The sequence below is a fragment of the Coregonus lavaretus genome (genome assembly GCF_964263955.1).
Source record: "Coregonus lavaretus genome assembly, chromosome: 24".
Classification (NCBI taxonomy): Eukaryota; Metazoa; Chordata; class Actinopteri; order Salmoniformes; family Salmonidae; genus Coregonus; species Coregonus lavaretus.
Window position 1 is genome coordinate 20,317,746 of NC_140011.1, and position 20,191 is coordinate 20,337,936.

General features: G+C 42.3%; 1 protein-coding gene and 1 long non-coding RNA gene across 2 annotated transcripts in view; both read right to left on the reverse strand.

The window, feature by feature from the left end:
• The window catches only part of LOC311100056 (transmembrane protein 132C-like), a 219,838-nt gene that overhangs the window by 25,775 nt on the left and 173,872 nt on the right, over nt 1-20,191 (reverse strand). Inside the window, exon 5 of the mRNA XM_084140799.1 lies at nt 6,874-7,017. Within this exon, the coding sequence (XP_083996925.1) occupies nt 6,874-7,017 (144 nt within the window). The remainder of the gene's footprint in view (nt 1-6,873; nt 7,018-20,191) is intronic.
• On the reverse strand, nt 3,340-5,496 carry LOC311100057. Its single transcript, XR_014609791.1, has 3 exons — nt 4,614-5,496; nt 4,235-4,317; nt 3,340-3,846 (listed from the first exon to the last, which is right to left on the reverse strand). It is a non-coding gene; the product is annotated as an uncharacterized lncRNA (long non-coding RNA).

The following is a 20,191-nucleotide window of genomic DNA, read 5'->3' on the forward strand; positions in this document are numbered from 1 at the left end:
ATTCTCCACCACTTGTGGCAGATCAAGGGGTTGGGTCAAGACGTTTACACAGATCAGACACGGACAGAGTATGAGTATCTCGGTTTCAGGGTGTTTATTAATAAAATAATCAAAAGAAAATGTTAGGTCTCCCCCATGAGACCCTCTCCAGGATACCATCTCCAACTACACGGAAGTTACCGTACTTCCCCCAGTCCTCTCCCATGTGCTGCCCTTCTGGCAGCTTAATGGGCCTTGCACAGCTGGTGAGCAATCCGCCCTTAATTACTCACCAGCTCCCAATCAGCCCCAATTAGTCCTGTCCGGGGAGCCCGTCGAGACCTGGCACGTCCAGTAGATGGAAACACCGCCTCATGATGTATACTCCATCTGTTACCAGGCCTCGACGAGTCTCCCCCTGGTGGCTGACCTGATGTATGCCACAATACGTACATTTACACTTTCAAATACTTTGAACGTTTGCTTGAGCCTGCCTGGAGGGACAGGTGGGCCAGGTTGCACTTTTTCCATTGGGTTTATTGTAACAGGCAAGCTCAATCAAGCACAGATATACTATTTGAAATGATTTCAAATAGTATTTGAACCCAAGTCTGGTAGACACAACCAAATGTGTTGTTTATTCTGTATTGTACTGTAGGGCACAGCTTTCACTCATCAAGGCCACGCTACAGATGTCAGATCTTAATATGACCCATTTCATCGCAGGAGGAAAATAATCCTGCAGCAGGAGGATTTGAATAAATATTGAAAATGTATAATTGCCGCCAGGGGACAGCTGGAAGCGGTGTTTGTAGACTATACAATGCAGTACCGTACCTAGGGGGCTATGGTGTGGGGAAGGCTCTGCAAACCAACCAACCTCATAAATCAAGTATTCTCATGGCTTGTTAAAGCTTTGTGAGCTGCTGTAGGGCAGTGGTCTGAGCAGCACACTTCAGCTATGAGCATCATGAGTTCGCGCCCAGTGCTGGGCTATTGTTTTGACACTTTGTATGAATGGAAACTAATGTTGGTGTAGCATCCTGTTATTATGTAACAGGTAGGCAGGTAGGCTGCTGCCTACCTGCCTCCAAAAGGCAACTACCCTAGTAGGTAGCACTTTTCCAGTAGGTTACTGCCGTTTGGGACGGGATTTGAAGGCAGTATTACGTGATAACGCATTCACATTCCACCAAGCGGAAGACGTTTGTAGCCACATTGTAGCCCCTGTAGCAGCGTGAGCAACTATTTCAGTAAACAAATATCCCAAAATGGAAATATTTGACACGAATAATAAGTAAGCAAGTAACAGAATTGATCTCCTCAGTACCTGTTAATGAATGAAGTTGACACCGACCTACGTTATAGGCTCCTCCTTACGCATATTGCTTGGTCTGCTGCTCCATCGTTGTGGACATTACCGGTAAGCTTGTATGCATGATATCATACAGGCAAAATCTATTTTATTTCTATAAGCTATTTCACTGACTGTTTAAGAATGATTCATAGCCAGAATAGTGGTGTTTCACTGTGAAGCTAATATTGTATTACAGCTACTGTTTTTTTCTAATGAGTAGGCTTGCATTGTGATTAATTCATACAGCTATCACACCCGTGCACATTATTAAATGACACCGATGTTCAAGATAACATGGTTTTATATTGGTTGATAACTAATATGTGACTAGTTTCAGGAAACTAGGTGTATGTCACGTGTCACTATTTCACAGGAGAGGCATTTGAACGTAAACATTTAAACAAAAAATCTAAATGTGGTTTTGGGCAGAAAGTTAAAGTGTACTGTTAGTTAGCTAGCTAGCTAGCTAACGTTACGTGTATGATCTATGTAGTAATATTATTAGTATCTCAGAGCCATTTGCATTGCTAGTTATAGCCTAATGTTAGCTAGCTAGCTAGTTGGTTAACTTTAGCTACCTTCAGATTCATGCAGGGTAGTAACGTTATAAATTGGGATTATGGTTCATTGTTTAGCTAGCTAGCTAGTTACATTTCTAAACAAAAAACTCCACTATGCAAGTAACCATTTCACTGTACCATTTACACCTTCTGTATCCTGTGCATGTGACAAATAAACTTTGATTTCATTTGATATAGTGTGTGCTTACCAGAGACGGTAATGTGAAGAACAACATAACCTCCACCAAAGTCAAATTAGGATATAACATTAGGCCAACGAGACAGCGTCCAAGTTCTAAAATTCTCCAGTAGAATGTCCTGCTTTTATTTAGTCACACTCACAACTGTAAGCTATTTTCTGTAATTAGCTTGTCATTAACTTGTAAATAATGATCTTGTTGTGAGTTTATTCTCCTGTAATAATGAACACAAATGAGCTCAAGTTAAGACGTTGTAAGCTATATGAAATGGTCATTATTTAAACTGGCTAGCCAGCTAACGTAACGTTAGCTAGCTAGCTAACAAGCTAGAAACAAACTAAAACATTGTTTAGAAAGTTGCTTTTAGTTGCCTGGTTTGCTAGACATATACTAAATTCATTTGTAAATGGATGGGTTTATTGTTGTTAAAATACACCAGTTATGCTATTTTGGTCCACCAGGTTGCTGATGTCATGCAGCCTGTCGTTTTTGTGTTTATACTTTTTCATAACGACAACGACAAGTTTGATGTCGGACAACAATAGAATGTTCATGATGTCACTACGACAACTGTCTACAGATATGTTGATAGATGTAGTATAAACCAGCCTTTAATCTTGAAATCTTTGGTTGTTTAGTACACTACCGTACTCACTCTGTTTAGCACATGGCCTCAGATGTATCCTTAAAGAGATGGGTGGGGCTAAGGCTTAAGAGGGTGTGAACGATGCTGAAATGATGTAGACAAAGTAGAGCTCTCCAGTAGGTGTAACAAAACATTCAAGGGCCATTTTCTCAAAAGTGGGGTTACAAGTTTATCAACTTTCAAAGCAGAATTACTCTCCCATTGTTCCTCAACTGTAGTGTATGATATACCATTTTATAGTCTGTACTTTTAAAGGGAAAAAAAACACAATTTCAAATTTTGCTACATTAGACCGAACCGAGCCGGTTGGTCACATATTGAAAGGTGGTATGATGCAACCTAAATAGATTAGAAGTTCTAGGCTACTTCATTTTAATGCAAGCTAAATGCATTGGATACAAAACAAATACTGGCATGTGATAAAGGATAACATGTCCAATATAATTATACTGTGTAAATGCATATCAAACAGGAATAAATATTCAATGAAATTAATACAGCATTGTAATATTATCGATGCCTTTCTCTCTCCCTGCAGGGGATTAGACAGATGAACTGCAGTCACCGGATGCTCAAGCCTCAAAACCAGAACATGTGGAGACATCAACAATTGTAATTTTGAATAAATGTTAACATTTTTATTTATTTTCCTGTATTTGTGCATGAGTCCTTAGAACACAGTCCATTGTGCAAAATAAGTAATTCCCAAGTGAGGGACATCAAGGAGATTAACCTCCAACATTCATAAGATTGTTCAGTACATGAGGGCAAAATTTGTCATGACAGTCACTGTTTTATACACAGGAGAGAAGTTTACAAGTTTTTGTTCCAGCCCTTCACTAACACCTTATTCAATTAATTGTGGTCTAAACTGAAAACTTGCACACAGTGCAATGTCTGTATTTTAGAATGAGCTTCATAAATTACAATGTCCTGACAAATCTGCATGATAAACAATAACATGGGCAAATCTATTTATATCTAACATTGTGATGTTGCACACTCCAGAATAATATCCTGGGATATGGTGATTCTCCTGGTGGCTGGGAGGTTCACAACAAGTTATTTACATCTGCAGGGTGTCAGGGTGGGATGTCCTTCAACCTGGAACAAGCAGAGACAAGGGGGGAGAAATTAACCTCACTGCTCAAATTTCAGTGCTGGTTCAAGTTGCTGAAGCCACAACTACTTTTATTAATGTGCAATAATTTGTTAACAGTTTTTATATTATTAGGCTTGGTCAAGTTGTTTACAGTAGAATAACTTAGACTCTAATTTTAACTAGTAACACCAACCTCAATGGTGCAACACAATAGGGGAAGGGAGAGTGGCAAGAGAAAGTTAGCTAACGTTAGCTAGGTAAACAGACACTGCAGGCAGCTAGCGAGCAAAACAGACTCATCAACAGAATGCACAAATAACTTGGCTGGCTAGCAAGATTGAACAGAACACAGCTGGCTGCATTTACTATGTTTTTCGTCAGATGTCTTACCTTCAAACGAGTTGGGCAGGACTATTTTCTCTTGCCAAGCCAATGCTAAGGAGTGAAACACAATCAGGTGCCCACTTTAGTCCCTGAAAACAAATGAAAAAAACAGATTTTCTACATGTCTTTAGCTGGCTAGCAAGTTCACCAATTAATGATTTAACTGTCCGGGTCTTCACAATTGACACATTGCTGAATCTAAGATTAGTTAGTTTAGTTCTTAATCTTTAAACAGTCGATAAGTAGGAGAGTGCCTGCTAGCTAGCTATCGCGTCCGACGGGCTGATAAACACCAGTTACTCAACATTTGAATTCACAATTCACATTAAAGTAATTTGTTGAACATTTGAACATAATTTGATGAATAAATAAATGTTATACTTACATTTCACGTTATTCCTTATTCTTCTGGAAAATGTGCTACATTAATTCAGAATCCTTTAAAAAATTTGCTGCGCCGGAAGGTGTTTTGGGATTGCCTCCCCAGCTAAGGATACATGGGATTGGGAGATTACATTTTTGACGTGCTGCCTAGAAATTCTGCCGACCGCGTTTACTACATGCAGCGCTCATGTAACAGTGTTGCTTTCGTCCCTCTCCTTACCCCCACCTGGGGTTGAACCAGGGACCCTCTGAACACATCAACAACTGCCTCCCACGAAGCATCGTTACCTATCGCTCCACAAAAGCCACGGCCCTTGCAGAGCAAGCAAAACAAATTATTAAAGGTCTCAACGCAAGTGATGTCACCGACTGGATGTTACTAACGCACACCACTAACTAGCTAGCCATTTCACACCAGTTACACTCACCCCCCTTTGACCTCCTCCTTCTCCGCAGCAACCGAGCAGAGTCCAACTGAGTGATCCAGGTCAACAGCATTAATGTAACAGTGTTGCTTCCGCCTCTCTCCTCGCCCCCAAACTGGGCTTGAACGAGGGACCCTCTGAACAAATTAACAACAGTCACCCTTGAAGAACCATTAGCTACCTATCGTTCCACGAAAGCCACAGCCCTTGCAGAGCAAGGGAAACAACTACTTCAAGGTCTCAGAGCGAGTGATCCGCACCTCTAACTAGCTAGCCATTTCACACTGGTTACACCCACTACATGCTACGCCCACTACGCATCACTTACTACATGCACTGCCATTGAGGCTGCTAGCTAGCTAGGACACCGGCACACAGTGTCGCTTGCCCCCGCCTGCTGTACACTGCTTTCCCACAGTTATTGCAACGTTACGGTGAGTGTAATCGCTGGTAGTGCCACGCAAGAGTTTGGTTGGCTACACTAGCTAGCTAATTCCCTCGCCGTAACATTAACAGAACTGCTGGAAAGCAGTGCTCGGCAGGTGGGGGCAAAGGACACTGTGTACCGGTGACCCCTAACTAGCTAGCAGCCTCCTTCTTCTGTGTTTTTTTTTTGGCGGTTGTCATCCAACGTTAATTACCGCCACCTACTGTGCTGGAGTGTGGGCCAGAGAAAGCTAACAAAATGTTTAATGCAACATGCAACAATTTCAAACATTTTACTGGGTTACAGTTCGTAGAAGGAAATCAGTCAATTTAAATCAATTCATTAGGCCCTAATCTATGGATTTTAAATGACTGGGTGCAGCCATGTGTTGGCCTGGTAGGGCATTGGCCCACCCACTGGCGAGCCAGGCCCAGCTAATCAGAATGAGTTTTTCCCCACAAAAGGGCTTCATTTCAGACAGAAATACTCCTCAGTTTCATCAGCTGTCCGGGAGGCTGGTCTCTTCACTCGCAGGTGAAGAAGCCGGATGTGGAGGTCCTGGGCTGGCATGGTTACAATTGGTCTGCGGTTGTGATGCCAGTTGGACGTACTGCCAAATTCTCTAAAACGATGTTAGAGGTGGCTTTTCATAGAGAAATTAACATTAAATTATCTGGCAACAGCTCTGTTGGACATTCCTGCAGTCAACATGCCAATTGCACGCTCCCTCAAAACTCGAGACATCTATGGCATTGTGTTGTGTGACAAAACAGCACATTTTAGGATGGCCTTTTATTGTCCCCAGCACAAGGTGCACCTGTGTAATGACCATGCTGTTTAGTCAGCTTCTTGATATATCGCACCTGTCAGGTGGATGGATTATCTTGGCAAAGGAGAAATGCTCACTAACTGGGATGTGTATACAAAATTTGAAAGAAATAAGCTTTTTGTCTGTATGGAACATTTCTCTGATCTTTTATTTCAGCTCATGAAACATGGGACCAACACTATACATGTTGCGTTTATATTTTGGTTCAGTATATTTGGCAAGAGAGAACATCATTTTGATAGCAAGCCCTGATCCCAATGACTAGACTGCCCCCGCATAGAGAGAAAGAGAACTGCTCATTTTCAGCCACTCACGACGCTCATTTGAATTGATGCATCGGGAAAATTCTCTGCGACAAAAGAGTGATCAAGTTAAGATCCGACATCTGTATATGGCCTTGTGCCTGTAAAGGATGAGAGACTAAAAAGGCATTATTGTCATACTGTATGTACTGTACTTGAACTCAAGTCCTATGTTGGGCTGAAAAGGATGTGTTCCACCTAGTCTATCTCCTCAAGGTTTTCTCTAAAGGTGTTCAAGGTTTCCTCTCAAGGTTGCAGCCTGTATAGTGTACACTCACCTTGACCACCTCTTCATCGGTCGACCGACACTCTACTGACTCTGTTACATCCGTAACTGTGCCATCTGTTCCTACGGTGACCACCTTTACTGGCACGGCAACCGTCCTCCCGGTGAGCACAGCTGTATTCAGAATCTCAGTGTCCTGAGCAGAAGAAGAGAAGAGGAGTTCAGAGTTAAGTTCTACTGAAGAGAGCAATCACACTGACATGCAGATGTGTTGTTTACTGTACATATTGCAATATAAGCTAAGCTCACATTGTCATCTAATTGGAATTATAAACTGGGTGGTTCGAGCCCTGAATGCTGATTGGCTGACGGCCGTGGTCTATCAGACTGTATACCACAGGTATGACAAAACATTTATTTTTACTGCTCTAATTATGTTGGTAACCAGTTTATTATAGCAATAAGGCACCTTGGGGGTTTGTGATATATGGCCAATATACCACGGCTAAGGGCTGTGTCCAGGCAATCTGCGTTGCGTCGTGCTTAAGAACAGCCCTTAGGCATGGTATATTGGCCATATACCACACCTCCTCGGGCGTTATTGCTTAATTAGCCTGCAACTGTCATAGAATTCAATAAATGAGTCAATATGTTCAATAAATGTTTGCACATCTGCTGTACATCCTCATTTCCCTGTGAATAGAGCACCAGCGATCCAGTCGAATCCCTATACAGTAGTTAAAGTTTCATTAACACCCCAGATTGCCAGTCTCTAATGATACAATATATCATGAACATTGTAATCATAGATACTGCAAATTACTGCTTTCTTTAAATGACGACAACAGTGATGATACGATAGTGTAATCTTGACGCTGTGACCCAGACGAAGCAGAAGGAAGATAATTAGATGAATTAATCTACTCGTAATCCCCCCGGCTCTGTGTTTGCTGCCATCATGTATAGGCGCACACACATACACACATGCAAGCACGCACACAGACACACACCCACATGCAGGAACCCACACAGACACACACACACAGACAGACAGACAGACACACACACGCTGTGTCACTTTGTTACTTCCGTTGACCCACTCCTTTTGCGCAAAAAATATAACATTATTTAATGCTCTGCTGTGGATAACGGAATTTCAGATCTGTCTTTCCCAGTCTCTCTATCTCTCCCTGCTGATTCCTCACTCCAGGATCCAGTCATTTTCCCTCTCTATCATTTCACCTCTAATGGTCTTTAATGGGAAGTAAATATATTGGTTCACCTCACTGAATTCAAACTGATGATTAGTAAGATCAAATATTATTAGCCTCCAAAGCTCTCCCCATAAAATAACTCAAAAGTATTGTTTCTCTTTGATTCCGATATTATGCTGATGTGAGTCAGATGAGCAGCCAGGGCCGGGTGTGCAAACACATTGATGAGAACTAGTCTGACATGAGCATATTTTAATTGCATAATGAGCCATTGATACCTGCATAATCAGCCTGATTAGTAGTAATAACTTTTTATTGGTTAGGGTGTTGGAGCTTGTGTGTATTATTGCAGTGACAAGGGGAAGTACAGAAAGTCTCTGTCCAGACATGTTCTAGCTTTTCTGGTTATTAATATTTCTAAAGAAAGTAGGCAAAGGGCAACAGTCGAGTCTCAGTTCCTGACAAGCTAGGCTAGACTCTGTGGAACTAGGGTAAGGAGAGATGTTGGACTCAACATCGAGGTCGTGGTGAGGACAACAGTTGAAGAGAGAAGAAACCTTTGGGAGGGGGGCCAGAGAGGCCCACCTAAAAACACTCTAACTGAAGTCTGATCTCACACACACACACACACACTTCCCCGACCATGAAAGTTCTGGGCTCAGGCCGGGCCAAGACAATACCAATAAGTGGAACACACTCAGTTCATGCCCAACAACAGAGAATGACTGTCTATCTTAGACATACAAGGAGATGACTCCGCCTAGTTGTAAATATGTGCTTGTGTGACTTGTATGTTGTGTTATGCAGCTGCGACATCCTGTTGGGTGTAATAAATCTAGTTTAAGCTTTCCTTGTAGTCCGTCTGGATTTGTCCCAGAACTTAGAACCTCACAACAGTGCCTGATAGTCTAACAAGGAGTTATCCACACTGTTTCATTTACTGTCAAAATATCAATTTAACCGGACCTGGGAAATGGCTCCGATAAAAATGGGTGGAGGAACCACCCTCCCTAGTAAATTAAAATCTAGGGAAGACAGTTAATTCAAAGCAATAGTTAAATTTTTTGACAAAGGCGATACTTTGAACTGTCAGTCAAAACATCCATTCAGGAGCTTTTGAAATTAACAATGGTTTTCAGCTATGGAAGATTTTCACCTACAGTATGAGACATCCCCCACAATGGGTTTGTTTGTGCTATGACATAATCATAGAATCAGTACTATTACATGATCCCTCTATGTAACCCATCCATGAACCTAGATACAGTATAATATGTTTCTCTAAGTCCATTGGAAACCAATTAGAGTAACAGCCCACAAGGGCAATACTGAAGCGGTTGTCTGTTTGTTGACAGGTTAGTTGAACTTCTGAGCGATAATCCAGATCCCATCTTCATGGATTCAGGGAGGGAAAGCGGAGAAGAATCAAATTAAATCAAATCAAATTGTATTTGTCACATGCTTCGTAAACAACAGGTGTAGACTAAGAGTGAAATGTTTACTTACGAGCCCTTCCCAACAATGCAGAGAGAAAGAAAATAGAGAAATAATAGAAAAGTAAAACACGTAATAATAAAAGTAATAATAAATACACAATGAGTCACGATAACTTTGCTATATACACGGGTTACCAGTACAGAGTCAATGAAGAAGCAGTTAATTAAGAAGAAGCAGTTAATCATATAACAATGCCCATATTGAACGCTCCAACGTATACGCTGAGTCATCAACATCAGAGCAGATTTACTGTTTGCCACGAAGGCTTTCTATACCCTGACTAGACTATCCTGTTGCACTATTCCATTGCATTACATCTATATCGCCTAATAATGTTTTCATTCTCTTTCAACTGTGAAGATAATAACTGCAATAATGAATTAAGTCTCAAATGCTCATCTGAGATCAGGTATAATTTAATGGATTGTAACAGCAATATTGTCAAATCAAATCAAATGTTATTTGTCACATGCTTCGTAAACAACAGGTATAGTATAACAGTGAAATGCTTACTTACAGGCCCTTCCCAACAATGCAGAGAGAAAAAAAAGAGAAATAATTGAAAAATTGAAAAATTATAACACAAGGAATAAATACACAATGAGTAACAATAACTTGGCTATATACACGGAGTACCAGTATCGAGTCGATGTACAGGGGTACAAGGTAATTGAGGTAGATATGTACATATATGTAGGGATAAAGTGACTAGGCAACAGGACAGATAATAAACAGTAGCATATGTGATGAGTCAAAAGAGTTAGTGCAAAAAGGGTCAATGCAGATAGTTCGGTTAGCTATTGGTTAACTATTTAACTAACTATAGTGAGCTCCAAAAGTATTGGGACAGTGACACAGTTTTTGTGGCTCTGTATTCCAGCACTTTGGATTTGAAACGATACAATGACTATGAGGTTAAAGTGCAGACTGTCAGCTTTAATTTGAGGGGTATTTTCATACATATCGGATGAACCGTTTAGAAATGACAGCACTTTTACATTGTCCCCCCATTTTAGGGGACCATAGTATTGGGACAAATGCACTTATATGTGTATTATTAAAGTAGTCAAAATGTTAGTATTTGGTCCCATATTCCTAGCACACAATGATTACATCAAGCTTGTGACTACAAACTTATTGGATGCATTTGCTATTTGTTTTGGTTGTGTTTCAGATTATTTTGTGCCCAATAGCAATTAATGGTAAATAATGTATCGTTTCATTTTGTGGTCACTTTTCTTGTAAATAACAATAGAATATGTTTCTAAACACTTCCACATTAATGTGGATGCTACCATGATTACGGATAATCCTGAATGAAACGTGAATAATGATGAGTGAGAAAGTTACAGACACACAAATATCACACCCCCAAGACATTTTAACCTCTTACCATTACAAAAACAGTGGAGGTTAGCATTTTTTGGGGGGTATGATATTTGTGTGTCTGTAACTTTCTCACTCATCATTTCTCACTGCATGCTAGGAATATGGGACCACATACTAATCTTTTGATTACTTTAATACACATAAGTGAATTTGTCCCAATACTTTTGGTCCCCTAAAATGGGGGGGACTATGTACTAAATGGTTCACCCGATATGGATGAAAATACCCTCAAATTAAAGATGACAGTCTGCAATTTAACCTCATAGTCATTGTATCATTTCAAATCCAAAGTGTTGGAGTACAGAGCCAAAACAACAACACAATTGTCAAAGTCCCAATACTTTTGGAGTTCATTGTATTTAGCAGTCTTATGGCTTGGGGGTAGGAGCTGATCAGGGTCCTGTTGGTTCCAGACTTGGTGTATCGGTACCGTTTGCCATGCGGTAGCAGAGAGAACAATCTATGACTTGGGTGGCTGGAGATTTTAGGGCCTTCCTCTGACACTGCCTAGTATAGAGGTCCTGGATGGTAGGGAGCGCGGCCCCAGTGATGTTCTGGGCCGTACGCGCTACCCTCTGTAGCGCCTTGTCGTCGGATGCCAAGCAGTTGCCATACCAAGCAGTGATGCAACCAGTCAAGATGCTCTCAATGGTGCAGCTGTAGAATCTTCTGAGGGCCCATGCCACATTTTTTGGGCCTCCTAAGGGGGAAGAGGCGATGTCGTGCCCTCTTCATGACTGTGTTGATGTGTGTGGACCATGATAATTCCTTAGTGATGTGGACACCGAGGAAAACCACAATCATCTTTTTTGTCTTGCTGACATTGAGGGAGAGGTTGTTGTCCGAGCACCACACTGCCAGGTCTCTGACCTCCTCCCTGTAGGCTGTCTTATCGTCGTCACTGATCAGGCCTACCACCGCCATGTCGTCAGCAAACTTAATGATGCTGTTGGAGTCGTGCGCGGCCACGCAGTCGTGGGTGAACAGGGAGTACAGGAGGGGACTAACCTCGCACTCCTGAGGGGCCCCTGTGCTGAGGGTCAGCATGACGGATGTGTTGTTGCTTACCCTCACCACCTGGGGGCGGCCTGTCAGGAAGTCCAGGATCCAGTTGCAGAGGGAGGTGTTTAATCCCAGGGTCCTTAGCTTAGTGATGAGCTTGGAGGGCACTATGGTGTTGAACGCTGTAGTCAATGAACAGAATTTTCACGTAGGTGTTCCTTTTGTCCAGATGGGAAAGGGCAGTGTGGAGTGCAATAGAGATTGCATCATCTGTGGATCTGTTGGGGCAGTATGCGAGTTGGAGTGGGTCCAGGGTGTCTGGGATGACGGTGTTGATGTGAGCCATGACCAGCCTTTCAAAGCATTTCATGGCCACAGATGCGAGTGCTACAGGGCGATAGTCATTTAGTCAGGTTACATTGGTGTTCTTGGGCACACAGACTTGGTCAGGGAGAGGTTGAAAATGTCAGTGAAGGCACTTGCCATGCTCTGAGTACGCGTCATGGTAATCCGTCTAAATAAATGTTAACCTGTTTACAGGTCTTTCTAACATTCGCTACGGAGAGTGTGATCACACAGCCATCTGGAATAGCTGGTGCTCTCATGCATGGTTCAGTGTTGCTAGCCTCGAAGCGAGCATAGAATGTATTTAGCTTGTTTGGCAGGCTCGCGTCACTGGTAGCTTGCGGCTTGGTTTCCCTTTGTAATCCATGATAGTTTGCAAGCCCTGTCACATCCGACAAATGTCAGAGCCAGTGTAGTAGGATTAGATCTTTGTCCTGTATTGACGCTTTGCCTGTTTGATGGTTCGTCAAAGGGCGTAGTGGGATTTCTTATTAGCGTCGGATTAGCGTACTGCTCCTTGAAAATGGCAGCTCTAGCCTTTAGTTCAGAACACAGCCAAGTTATCTTAATTCAGTGTATCCCCATGAGGTGTTTCACGTCCTGATTCATTCTGGGTCACGCCCCAAATAAATAACCATAATAAAACCACTTCATGCATGCTGTGCAGTTGGCTCATGCACATTATGTCCCCATGGTGATTTATATAGGTAAGGCTCTTGACTCCACACTGTTAAAATTAAGTGCTTTGTAACACCAAACTAGAAGCAACTGAGCTCCCACCAACGTCAAGGAGACGAAACATTAACTTTGCTGGAGTATTGAAACATCATCCTGAGATGTTTTAAAACATTCATTACATGGTGTGTTGTAACACCACTTAATTACTGCAGTGAGCTAAATCAGGGTCACACAGTGTTTCTTGGCAGTCTTAAACAAATCTACTTTGAAATCAAAGTATACACCTCACACACATGGTTATGGGCTTAGAAAAAAGAAGACACCTGTACTATGTCAGATATAGAGTTGAAATGTATAACATTTTTAGTTTGCATCCCATTATGACACTTTATATACATCACAGAAGACCAAAATATAACAAAACCGTTTGACATAGAAACAACCAATTTTCTGCGGGTTTTTTTTAATACTGTTTATTAATTTTGAAAATATGAAACAAAAGTATAACACTCCACCCATGAAGGCACTAGTCATATGACTGCAGGAAAGGGCTACTCAAGTGTTGAGCAACACCTTGCCAGGGACTGGGAGCACTACCGGAAAAGTTAGAAAATACTATTTTGGTGTTCCGAGTTATCATCAATTCATATTTAGGCTATAAACTGTTTGCATATCATAACCATTTGCTTGTATGAGAGACATGGTCTGGAAACATATATATTTTTATTTTGTGTTTTGATGCTGCCTTTTACATGCACTGAAACCCCAAAACACTCTCTTGAAAACACCAATATTCCGATTGAACAACCACTTTGGGTGTTTCAGAATACTTCTATTCTGTTTTAAAACACCTTCTGTTTATCATAACATTTACCATTGGTTTACATTCAAACACCCTCCAAACACCAGATTTCAGGTTAGGCATGCTACTTTTCATTGTTTCATTACACAATAATGGTGTTTTGAGTCTTTCTATTTTTACAGTGCAGGCTCTTACTATAGAGCAGAGATCATCAACTAGATTCAGCCGCGGGCCGATTCCTGAGCAGATGGTCGGTGGGCCGGAACATAATTACAAATCATTTGTAGACTGCAATTTCACTGCAAGAATCCCAAACAGATATACAGTGGGGGAAAAAAGTATTTAGTCAGCCACCAATTGTGCAAGTTCTCCCACTTAAAAAGATGAGAGAGGCCTGTAATTTTCATCATAGGTACACGTCAACTATGACAGACAAAATGAGAAAAAAAAATCCAGAAAATCACATTGTAGGATTTTTAATGAATATATTTGCAAATTATGGTGGAAAATAAGTATTTGGTCAATAACAAAAGTTTCTCAATACTTTGTTATATACCCTTTGTTAGCAATGACACAGGTCAAACGTTTTCTGTAAGTCTTCACAAGGTTTTCACACACTGTTGCTGGTATTTTGGCCCATTCCTCCATGCAGATCTCCTCTAGAGCAGTGATGTTTTGGGGCTGTCGCTGGGCAACACGGACTTTCAACTCCCTCCAAAGATTTTCTATGGGGTTGAGATCTGGAGACTGGCTAGGCCACTCCAGGACCTTGAAATGCTTCTTACGAAGCCACTCCTTCGTTGCCCGGGTGGTGTGTTTGGGATCATTGTCATGCTGAAAGACCCAGCCACGTTTCATCTTCAATGCCCTTGCTGATGGAAGGAGGTTTTCACTCAAAATCTCACGATACATGGCCCCATTCATTCTTTCCTTTACACGGATCAGTCGTCCTGGTCCCTTTGCAGAAAAACAGCCCCAAAGCATGATGTTTCCACCCCCATGCTTCACAGTAGGTATGGTGTTCTTTGGATGCAACTCAGCATTCTTTGTCCTCCAAACACGACGAGTTGAGTTTTTACCAAAAAGTTCTATTTTGGTTTCATCTGACCATATGACATTCTCCCAATCCTCTTCTGGATCATCCAAATGCACTCTAGCAAACTTCAGATGGGCCTGGACATGTACTGGCTTAAGCAGGGGGACACGTCTGGTACTGCAGGATTTGAGTCCCTGGCGGCGTAGTGTGTTACTGATGGTAGGCTTTGTTACTTTGGTCCCAGCTCTCTGCAGGTCATTCACTTGGTCCCCCCGTGTGGTTCTGGGATTTTTGCTCACCGTTCTTGTGATCATTTTGACCCCACAGGGTGAGATCTTGCGTGAAGCCCCAGATCTAGGGAGATTATCAGTGGTCTTGTATGTCTTCCATTTCCTAATAATTGCTCCCACAGTTGATTTCTTCAAACCAAGCTGCTTACCTATTGCAGAATCAGTCTTCCCAGCCTAGTGCAGGTGTACAATTTTGTTTCTGGTGTCCTTTGACAGCTCTTTGGTCTTGGCCATAGTGGAGTTTGGAGTGTGACTGTTTGAGGTTGTGGACAGGTGTCTTTTATACTGATAACAAGTTCAAACAGGTGCCATTAATACAGGTAACGAGTGGAGGACAGAGGAGCCTCTTAAAGAAGAAGTTACAGGTCTGTGAGAGCCAGAAATCTTGCTTGTTTGTAGGTGACCAAATACTTATTTTCCACCATAATTTGCTAATAAATTCATAAAAAATCCTACAATGTGATTTTCTGGATTTTTTTCCCTCAATTTGTCTGTCATAGTTGACGTGTACCTATGATGAAAATTACAGGCCTCTCTCATCTTTTTAAGTGGGAGAACTTGCACAATTGGTGGCTGACTAAATACTTTTTCCCCCCACTGTAATATTTTACTCAAATGTCAAACCTTGCTTGCATTTGTATATGATCATATGTATCTCTCTGTTATGCGTGGGAATACTTGGGAACAGATTTCCAAAATAAAAATCACTTAGAGCTGATTTCCTTGTGTGTCCAACAATGAAAATGCAAAAAAATTAAACATTTTTATTTATTTATTTTTGCTCATAAAACTTGGGGGGGGGGGCAAAATAAAACCACACGTGGGCCAAATTCGGGCCGCCTGTTGGGGAATCCTGCCCTAGAGGTAGTGTGCACGAATTCAAGAGTAGTATCAGTGTGTGTTTGTGTGTGTGAGTCTGTTTCAGAAAGCTGTAAGAGTGTGCTTATGTCTTCAGAAGAGGTGTGAGTGTGTTTAAGAACGGCTGAAGTGTGAATGACGGGGTCTGAGGCAGAGTGTGTGTTTCGACTCCCTTAGCATTCAGCTCTGCCTCCGTGAGGGCTCAATCTCCTTGCCTATCTGGTGGCCTTGGGGGTGTGAAATTAAGTGAGATTTGCTGTGACAGTGGGAGTTATGTGGGTTGCATGTGAATCAGTCTGGCTCGTCCTCGACTCTCCCCCTGTTCCCCCTCTCCTCCCTGGGGCCTGACCCTGCCGCCTGGGCCCTCCTGCGGCTGAGTGGCTGGTGGGCAGCATGCCTCATTCATGGCGCCTGGTATGACGCTCTGGCCCAGCAGTTGGTAAACACTCTGGTCCCCAGGCTCGTGTCTGATTAGCCTAAGCAATCCACTGCATCCAACCTCCTACTAACATACAGACAGACACACACTGATCATACCATACACAAACACCCTCCTCATTCCCCCCACACACAAACCCATCATCACCCACACACTCGGTTTGAGGAGCGAACCATATAGCATGTCCCAGCCCAGCATGAGAGGCTTGCCTCCTCACACACAAGTTTATCTTAGCCTGCACACTGAGAGGAAAGAGAGAAAGAGAGAGGAAGGGGGAGGAGGGAGGGAATCGATAAAAGGCCATTACACCTCTGAGCGGTTGGGGGGGTAGGACGGCTGATAGGGAGGTGGATGATTCGTTTGTAAGGACCAACCACGGCTCTGATATACGTAGTAGGCCTCAAGCTCAAGGACGGACACAGCTAGAAGGGCTTTAAAACACTCATACCCCGGGTGAACCATCCCAGGGTCCACCAACACTTCTGCCTTGCTAGCGCACGTGACCGCCCTCCTGAAGCATCTTAACTGTCGATGCCACGTGAAAAGCTTCACTGGCGCAAGTGGGGACACTTCAGGCTGAGAAGTAAGTTTCACACATCCCCATGTGTTACACATGCACAAACACACACACACACACACACATCAGGATGAGGAAGAAGGGTATTGATCTGTGCGCTTGGCTCCCTTTAAGCAGTGGGCTGTGTGTGTGCGTGCGTGATGATGGCAGGCATGCTTTAGACACACAGCCTCACTGACAGTCAAAATGAGATGACACACAGCGCTCACACAAATTTACACCACTCACACAGGAAGATGGGTATCGACCAGAGGAGTCTTAGGGACAGGGAAAAGACTGCCCAACTGCTGTTGAACCATTAAGGGGGTCAAAGGTCAACAAGAGAGCTCTCAGTGTCCGGAGGAGCAGGGTAATAACAGGCTTGTATTATTGCTTTGTCATTGTGTTATTGTTAGGCCTCCTACTGTGGAATGACTCTGACCTCCTTGTGGTTAATCTGACATTGGGGATCAGGAGAGCTGATCCTGGATCTGTGGTAAGGAGCTAAAGGTATAGCTCAGCCTGATACTATTCTCCAGGGCCAATCTCAATGTCTTCAGTATGCTTTAGTGTCCCTAACGTTAGTCAACTGGGGCCGTTCATATCCAGGCTTACTTTAGAGTTTATCTATGTCCATGACTCTGTCTGAATAGCCCTGCATTATTCATTGACTAGATACTATAATCCATGGAGACTCACAGCTCTGCATTGCTTCTTGACGAGCATTGCTTCTTGATGGATAGGATGCTAAGGTAAACTTTCCACTACCCAGAGGTCCCATGGTGGTCCACTTGTTCACCTGCATATCATTTTGTATCATTCCTCCAATTCATTTAAAATTGAAAATGAAATTTCATGGTCAGGTCACGTCAAGAAAAATGCAGGGCACTAAAATTACCAATTCAAAACCAAGTGCTTCAGGTAATTCAAATTCACAATGATCAAATAAAAAATAAAATGTTTTACCTTCTTCTATTCTGCACACATTCATTCACAATGACATTCTCACATAGCCTACACATTCACACACCTCTAACCTATGGCAATAACTGAAAGCTGAGGAGAGAGGAAAAAGTCTGTTTTCTGTATCTCCACACACCCCAGAGAAATAAACAGTGTTTCCAACCAGTAAGTCCAATACATTCTGAGAATGTTATCTTTTTAATGGTTATGGACAGGGATGGAGGCGGCATGCTCTGTTCATTATGTATCAGACACAGCAATGTATGGAGTAGAGCAGGAGGCTGGAAATGCATTGGCTGATAAATGGAATGACAAGAACCACATGTCAGCCAGGGAAAAGGCAGGAAAATGGCATTTCATCAACGACATCACTCACAAAGAACCGTTCTAGGGAAGGAAAGAGTAGGCTACTTGAATCATCAGTTTTCATAACAGTCTACATCAAATCAAATGTTATTTGTCACATGGTTCATAAACAACAGGGGTAGACTAATAGTGAAATGCTTACTTACGGGCCAATCCCAACAATAAAGAGATATATATTTTTTTATAATAGAAAAATAATAACAGGAGGAATAAATATATATACAGTGCATTCGGAAAGTATTAAGACCCCTTGACTTTTTCCACATTTTGTTATGTTACAGCCTTGTTCTAAAATGGATTAAATAAAAAATGTTCCTCATCAAAAACAGGTTAAAAATAAAAAACATAAATACCTTATTTACATAAGTATTCAGACCCTTTGCTATGAGACTCAAAATTGAGCTCAGATGCATCCTGTTTCCATTGATCATCCTTGAGATGTTCCTACAACTTGATTGGAGTCCACCTGTGGTAAATTCAATTGGTTTGACATGATTTCGAAAAGCACACACCTGTCTATATAAGGTCCCACAGTTGACAGAGAATGTCAGAGCAAAAACCAAGCCATGAGGTCGAAGGAATTGTCCGTAGAGTTCCGAGACAGGATTGTGTCGAGGCACAGATCTGAGGAAGGGTACCAAAAAATATCTGCAGCATCGAAGGTCCCCAAGAAAAAGTGGCCTCCATCATTCTTAAATGGAAGAAGTTTGGAACCACCAAGACTCTTCCTAGAGCTGGCCGCCCGGCCAAACTGAGCAATCGGGGAGATGGGACATTGGTCAGGGAGGTGACCAAGAACCCGATTGTCACTCTGACAGAGCTCCAGAGTTCCTCTGTGGAGATGGGAGAACCTTCCAGAATGAAAACCATCTCTGCAGCACTCCACCAATCAGGCCTTTATGGTAGAGTGGCCAGACGGAAGCCACTCTCAGTAAAAGGCACATGACAGCCCGCTTGAGTTGCTAAAAGGCACCTAAAGGACTTTCAGACAATGAGAAACCAAGATTGAACTCTTTGGCCTGAATGCCAAGCGTCACACCTGGAGGAAAACTGGCACCATCCCTACGGTGAAGCATGGTGGTGGCAGCATTATACTGTGGGGATGTTTTTCAGCGGCAGGGACTGGAAGACTAGTCAGGATCGAGGGAAAGATGAACGGAGCAAAGTACAGAGAGATGCTTGATAAAAACCTGCTTCAGAGCACTCAGGACCTTAGACTGGGGCAAAGATTCACCTTCCAACAGGACAACGACCCTAAGCACACAGTCAAGACAACACAGGAGTGGCTTCGGGACAAGTCTCTGAATGTCCTTGAGGGGCCCAGCCAGATCCTGGACTTGAACCCGATCGAACATGTCTGGAGAGACCTGAAAATAGCTGTGCAGTGACGCACAACCTCCAACCAGAGCTTGGGAGGATCTGCAGAGAGGAATGGGAGAAACTCCCCAAATACAGGTGTGCCAAGCTTGTAGAGTCACACCCAAGAAGACTCAAGGCTGTAATCGCTACCAAAGGTGCTTCAACAAAGTACTGAGTAAAAGGTCTGAATACTTATGTAAATGTAATATTTCAGTGTTTTATACTTTAAAAAATTGCTAACATTTCTAAAAACCAGTTTTTGCTTTGTCATTATGGGGTATTGTTTGTAGATTGATGAGGGGGAAAAAAACTATGTAATCAATTTTAGAATAAGGCTTTAATGTAACAAAATGTGGAAAAAGTCAAATGCACTGTACACAGGGTACCAGTACCGAGTTAATGTACAGGGGTACAAGGTAATTGAGGTAGATACTATAGATTGTAGGTTCTATCAATGTAATTGTTTGAATCATTTCTATTCCCCCTTATTTTTATTTTTATTTCTCTATACTTTTTCCCCCTACCCTAATTGGAGTAAACTAATGGACAACAATACTTTTACTGCTACTTACAGCT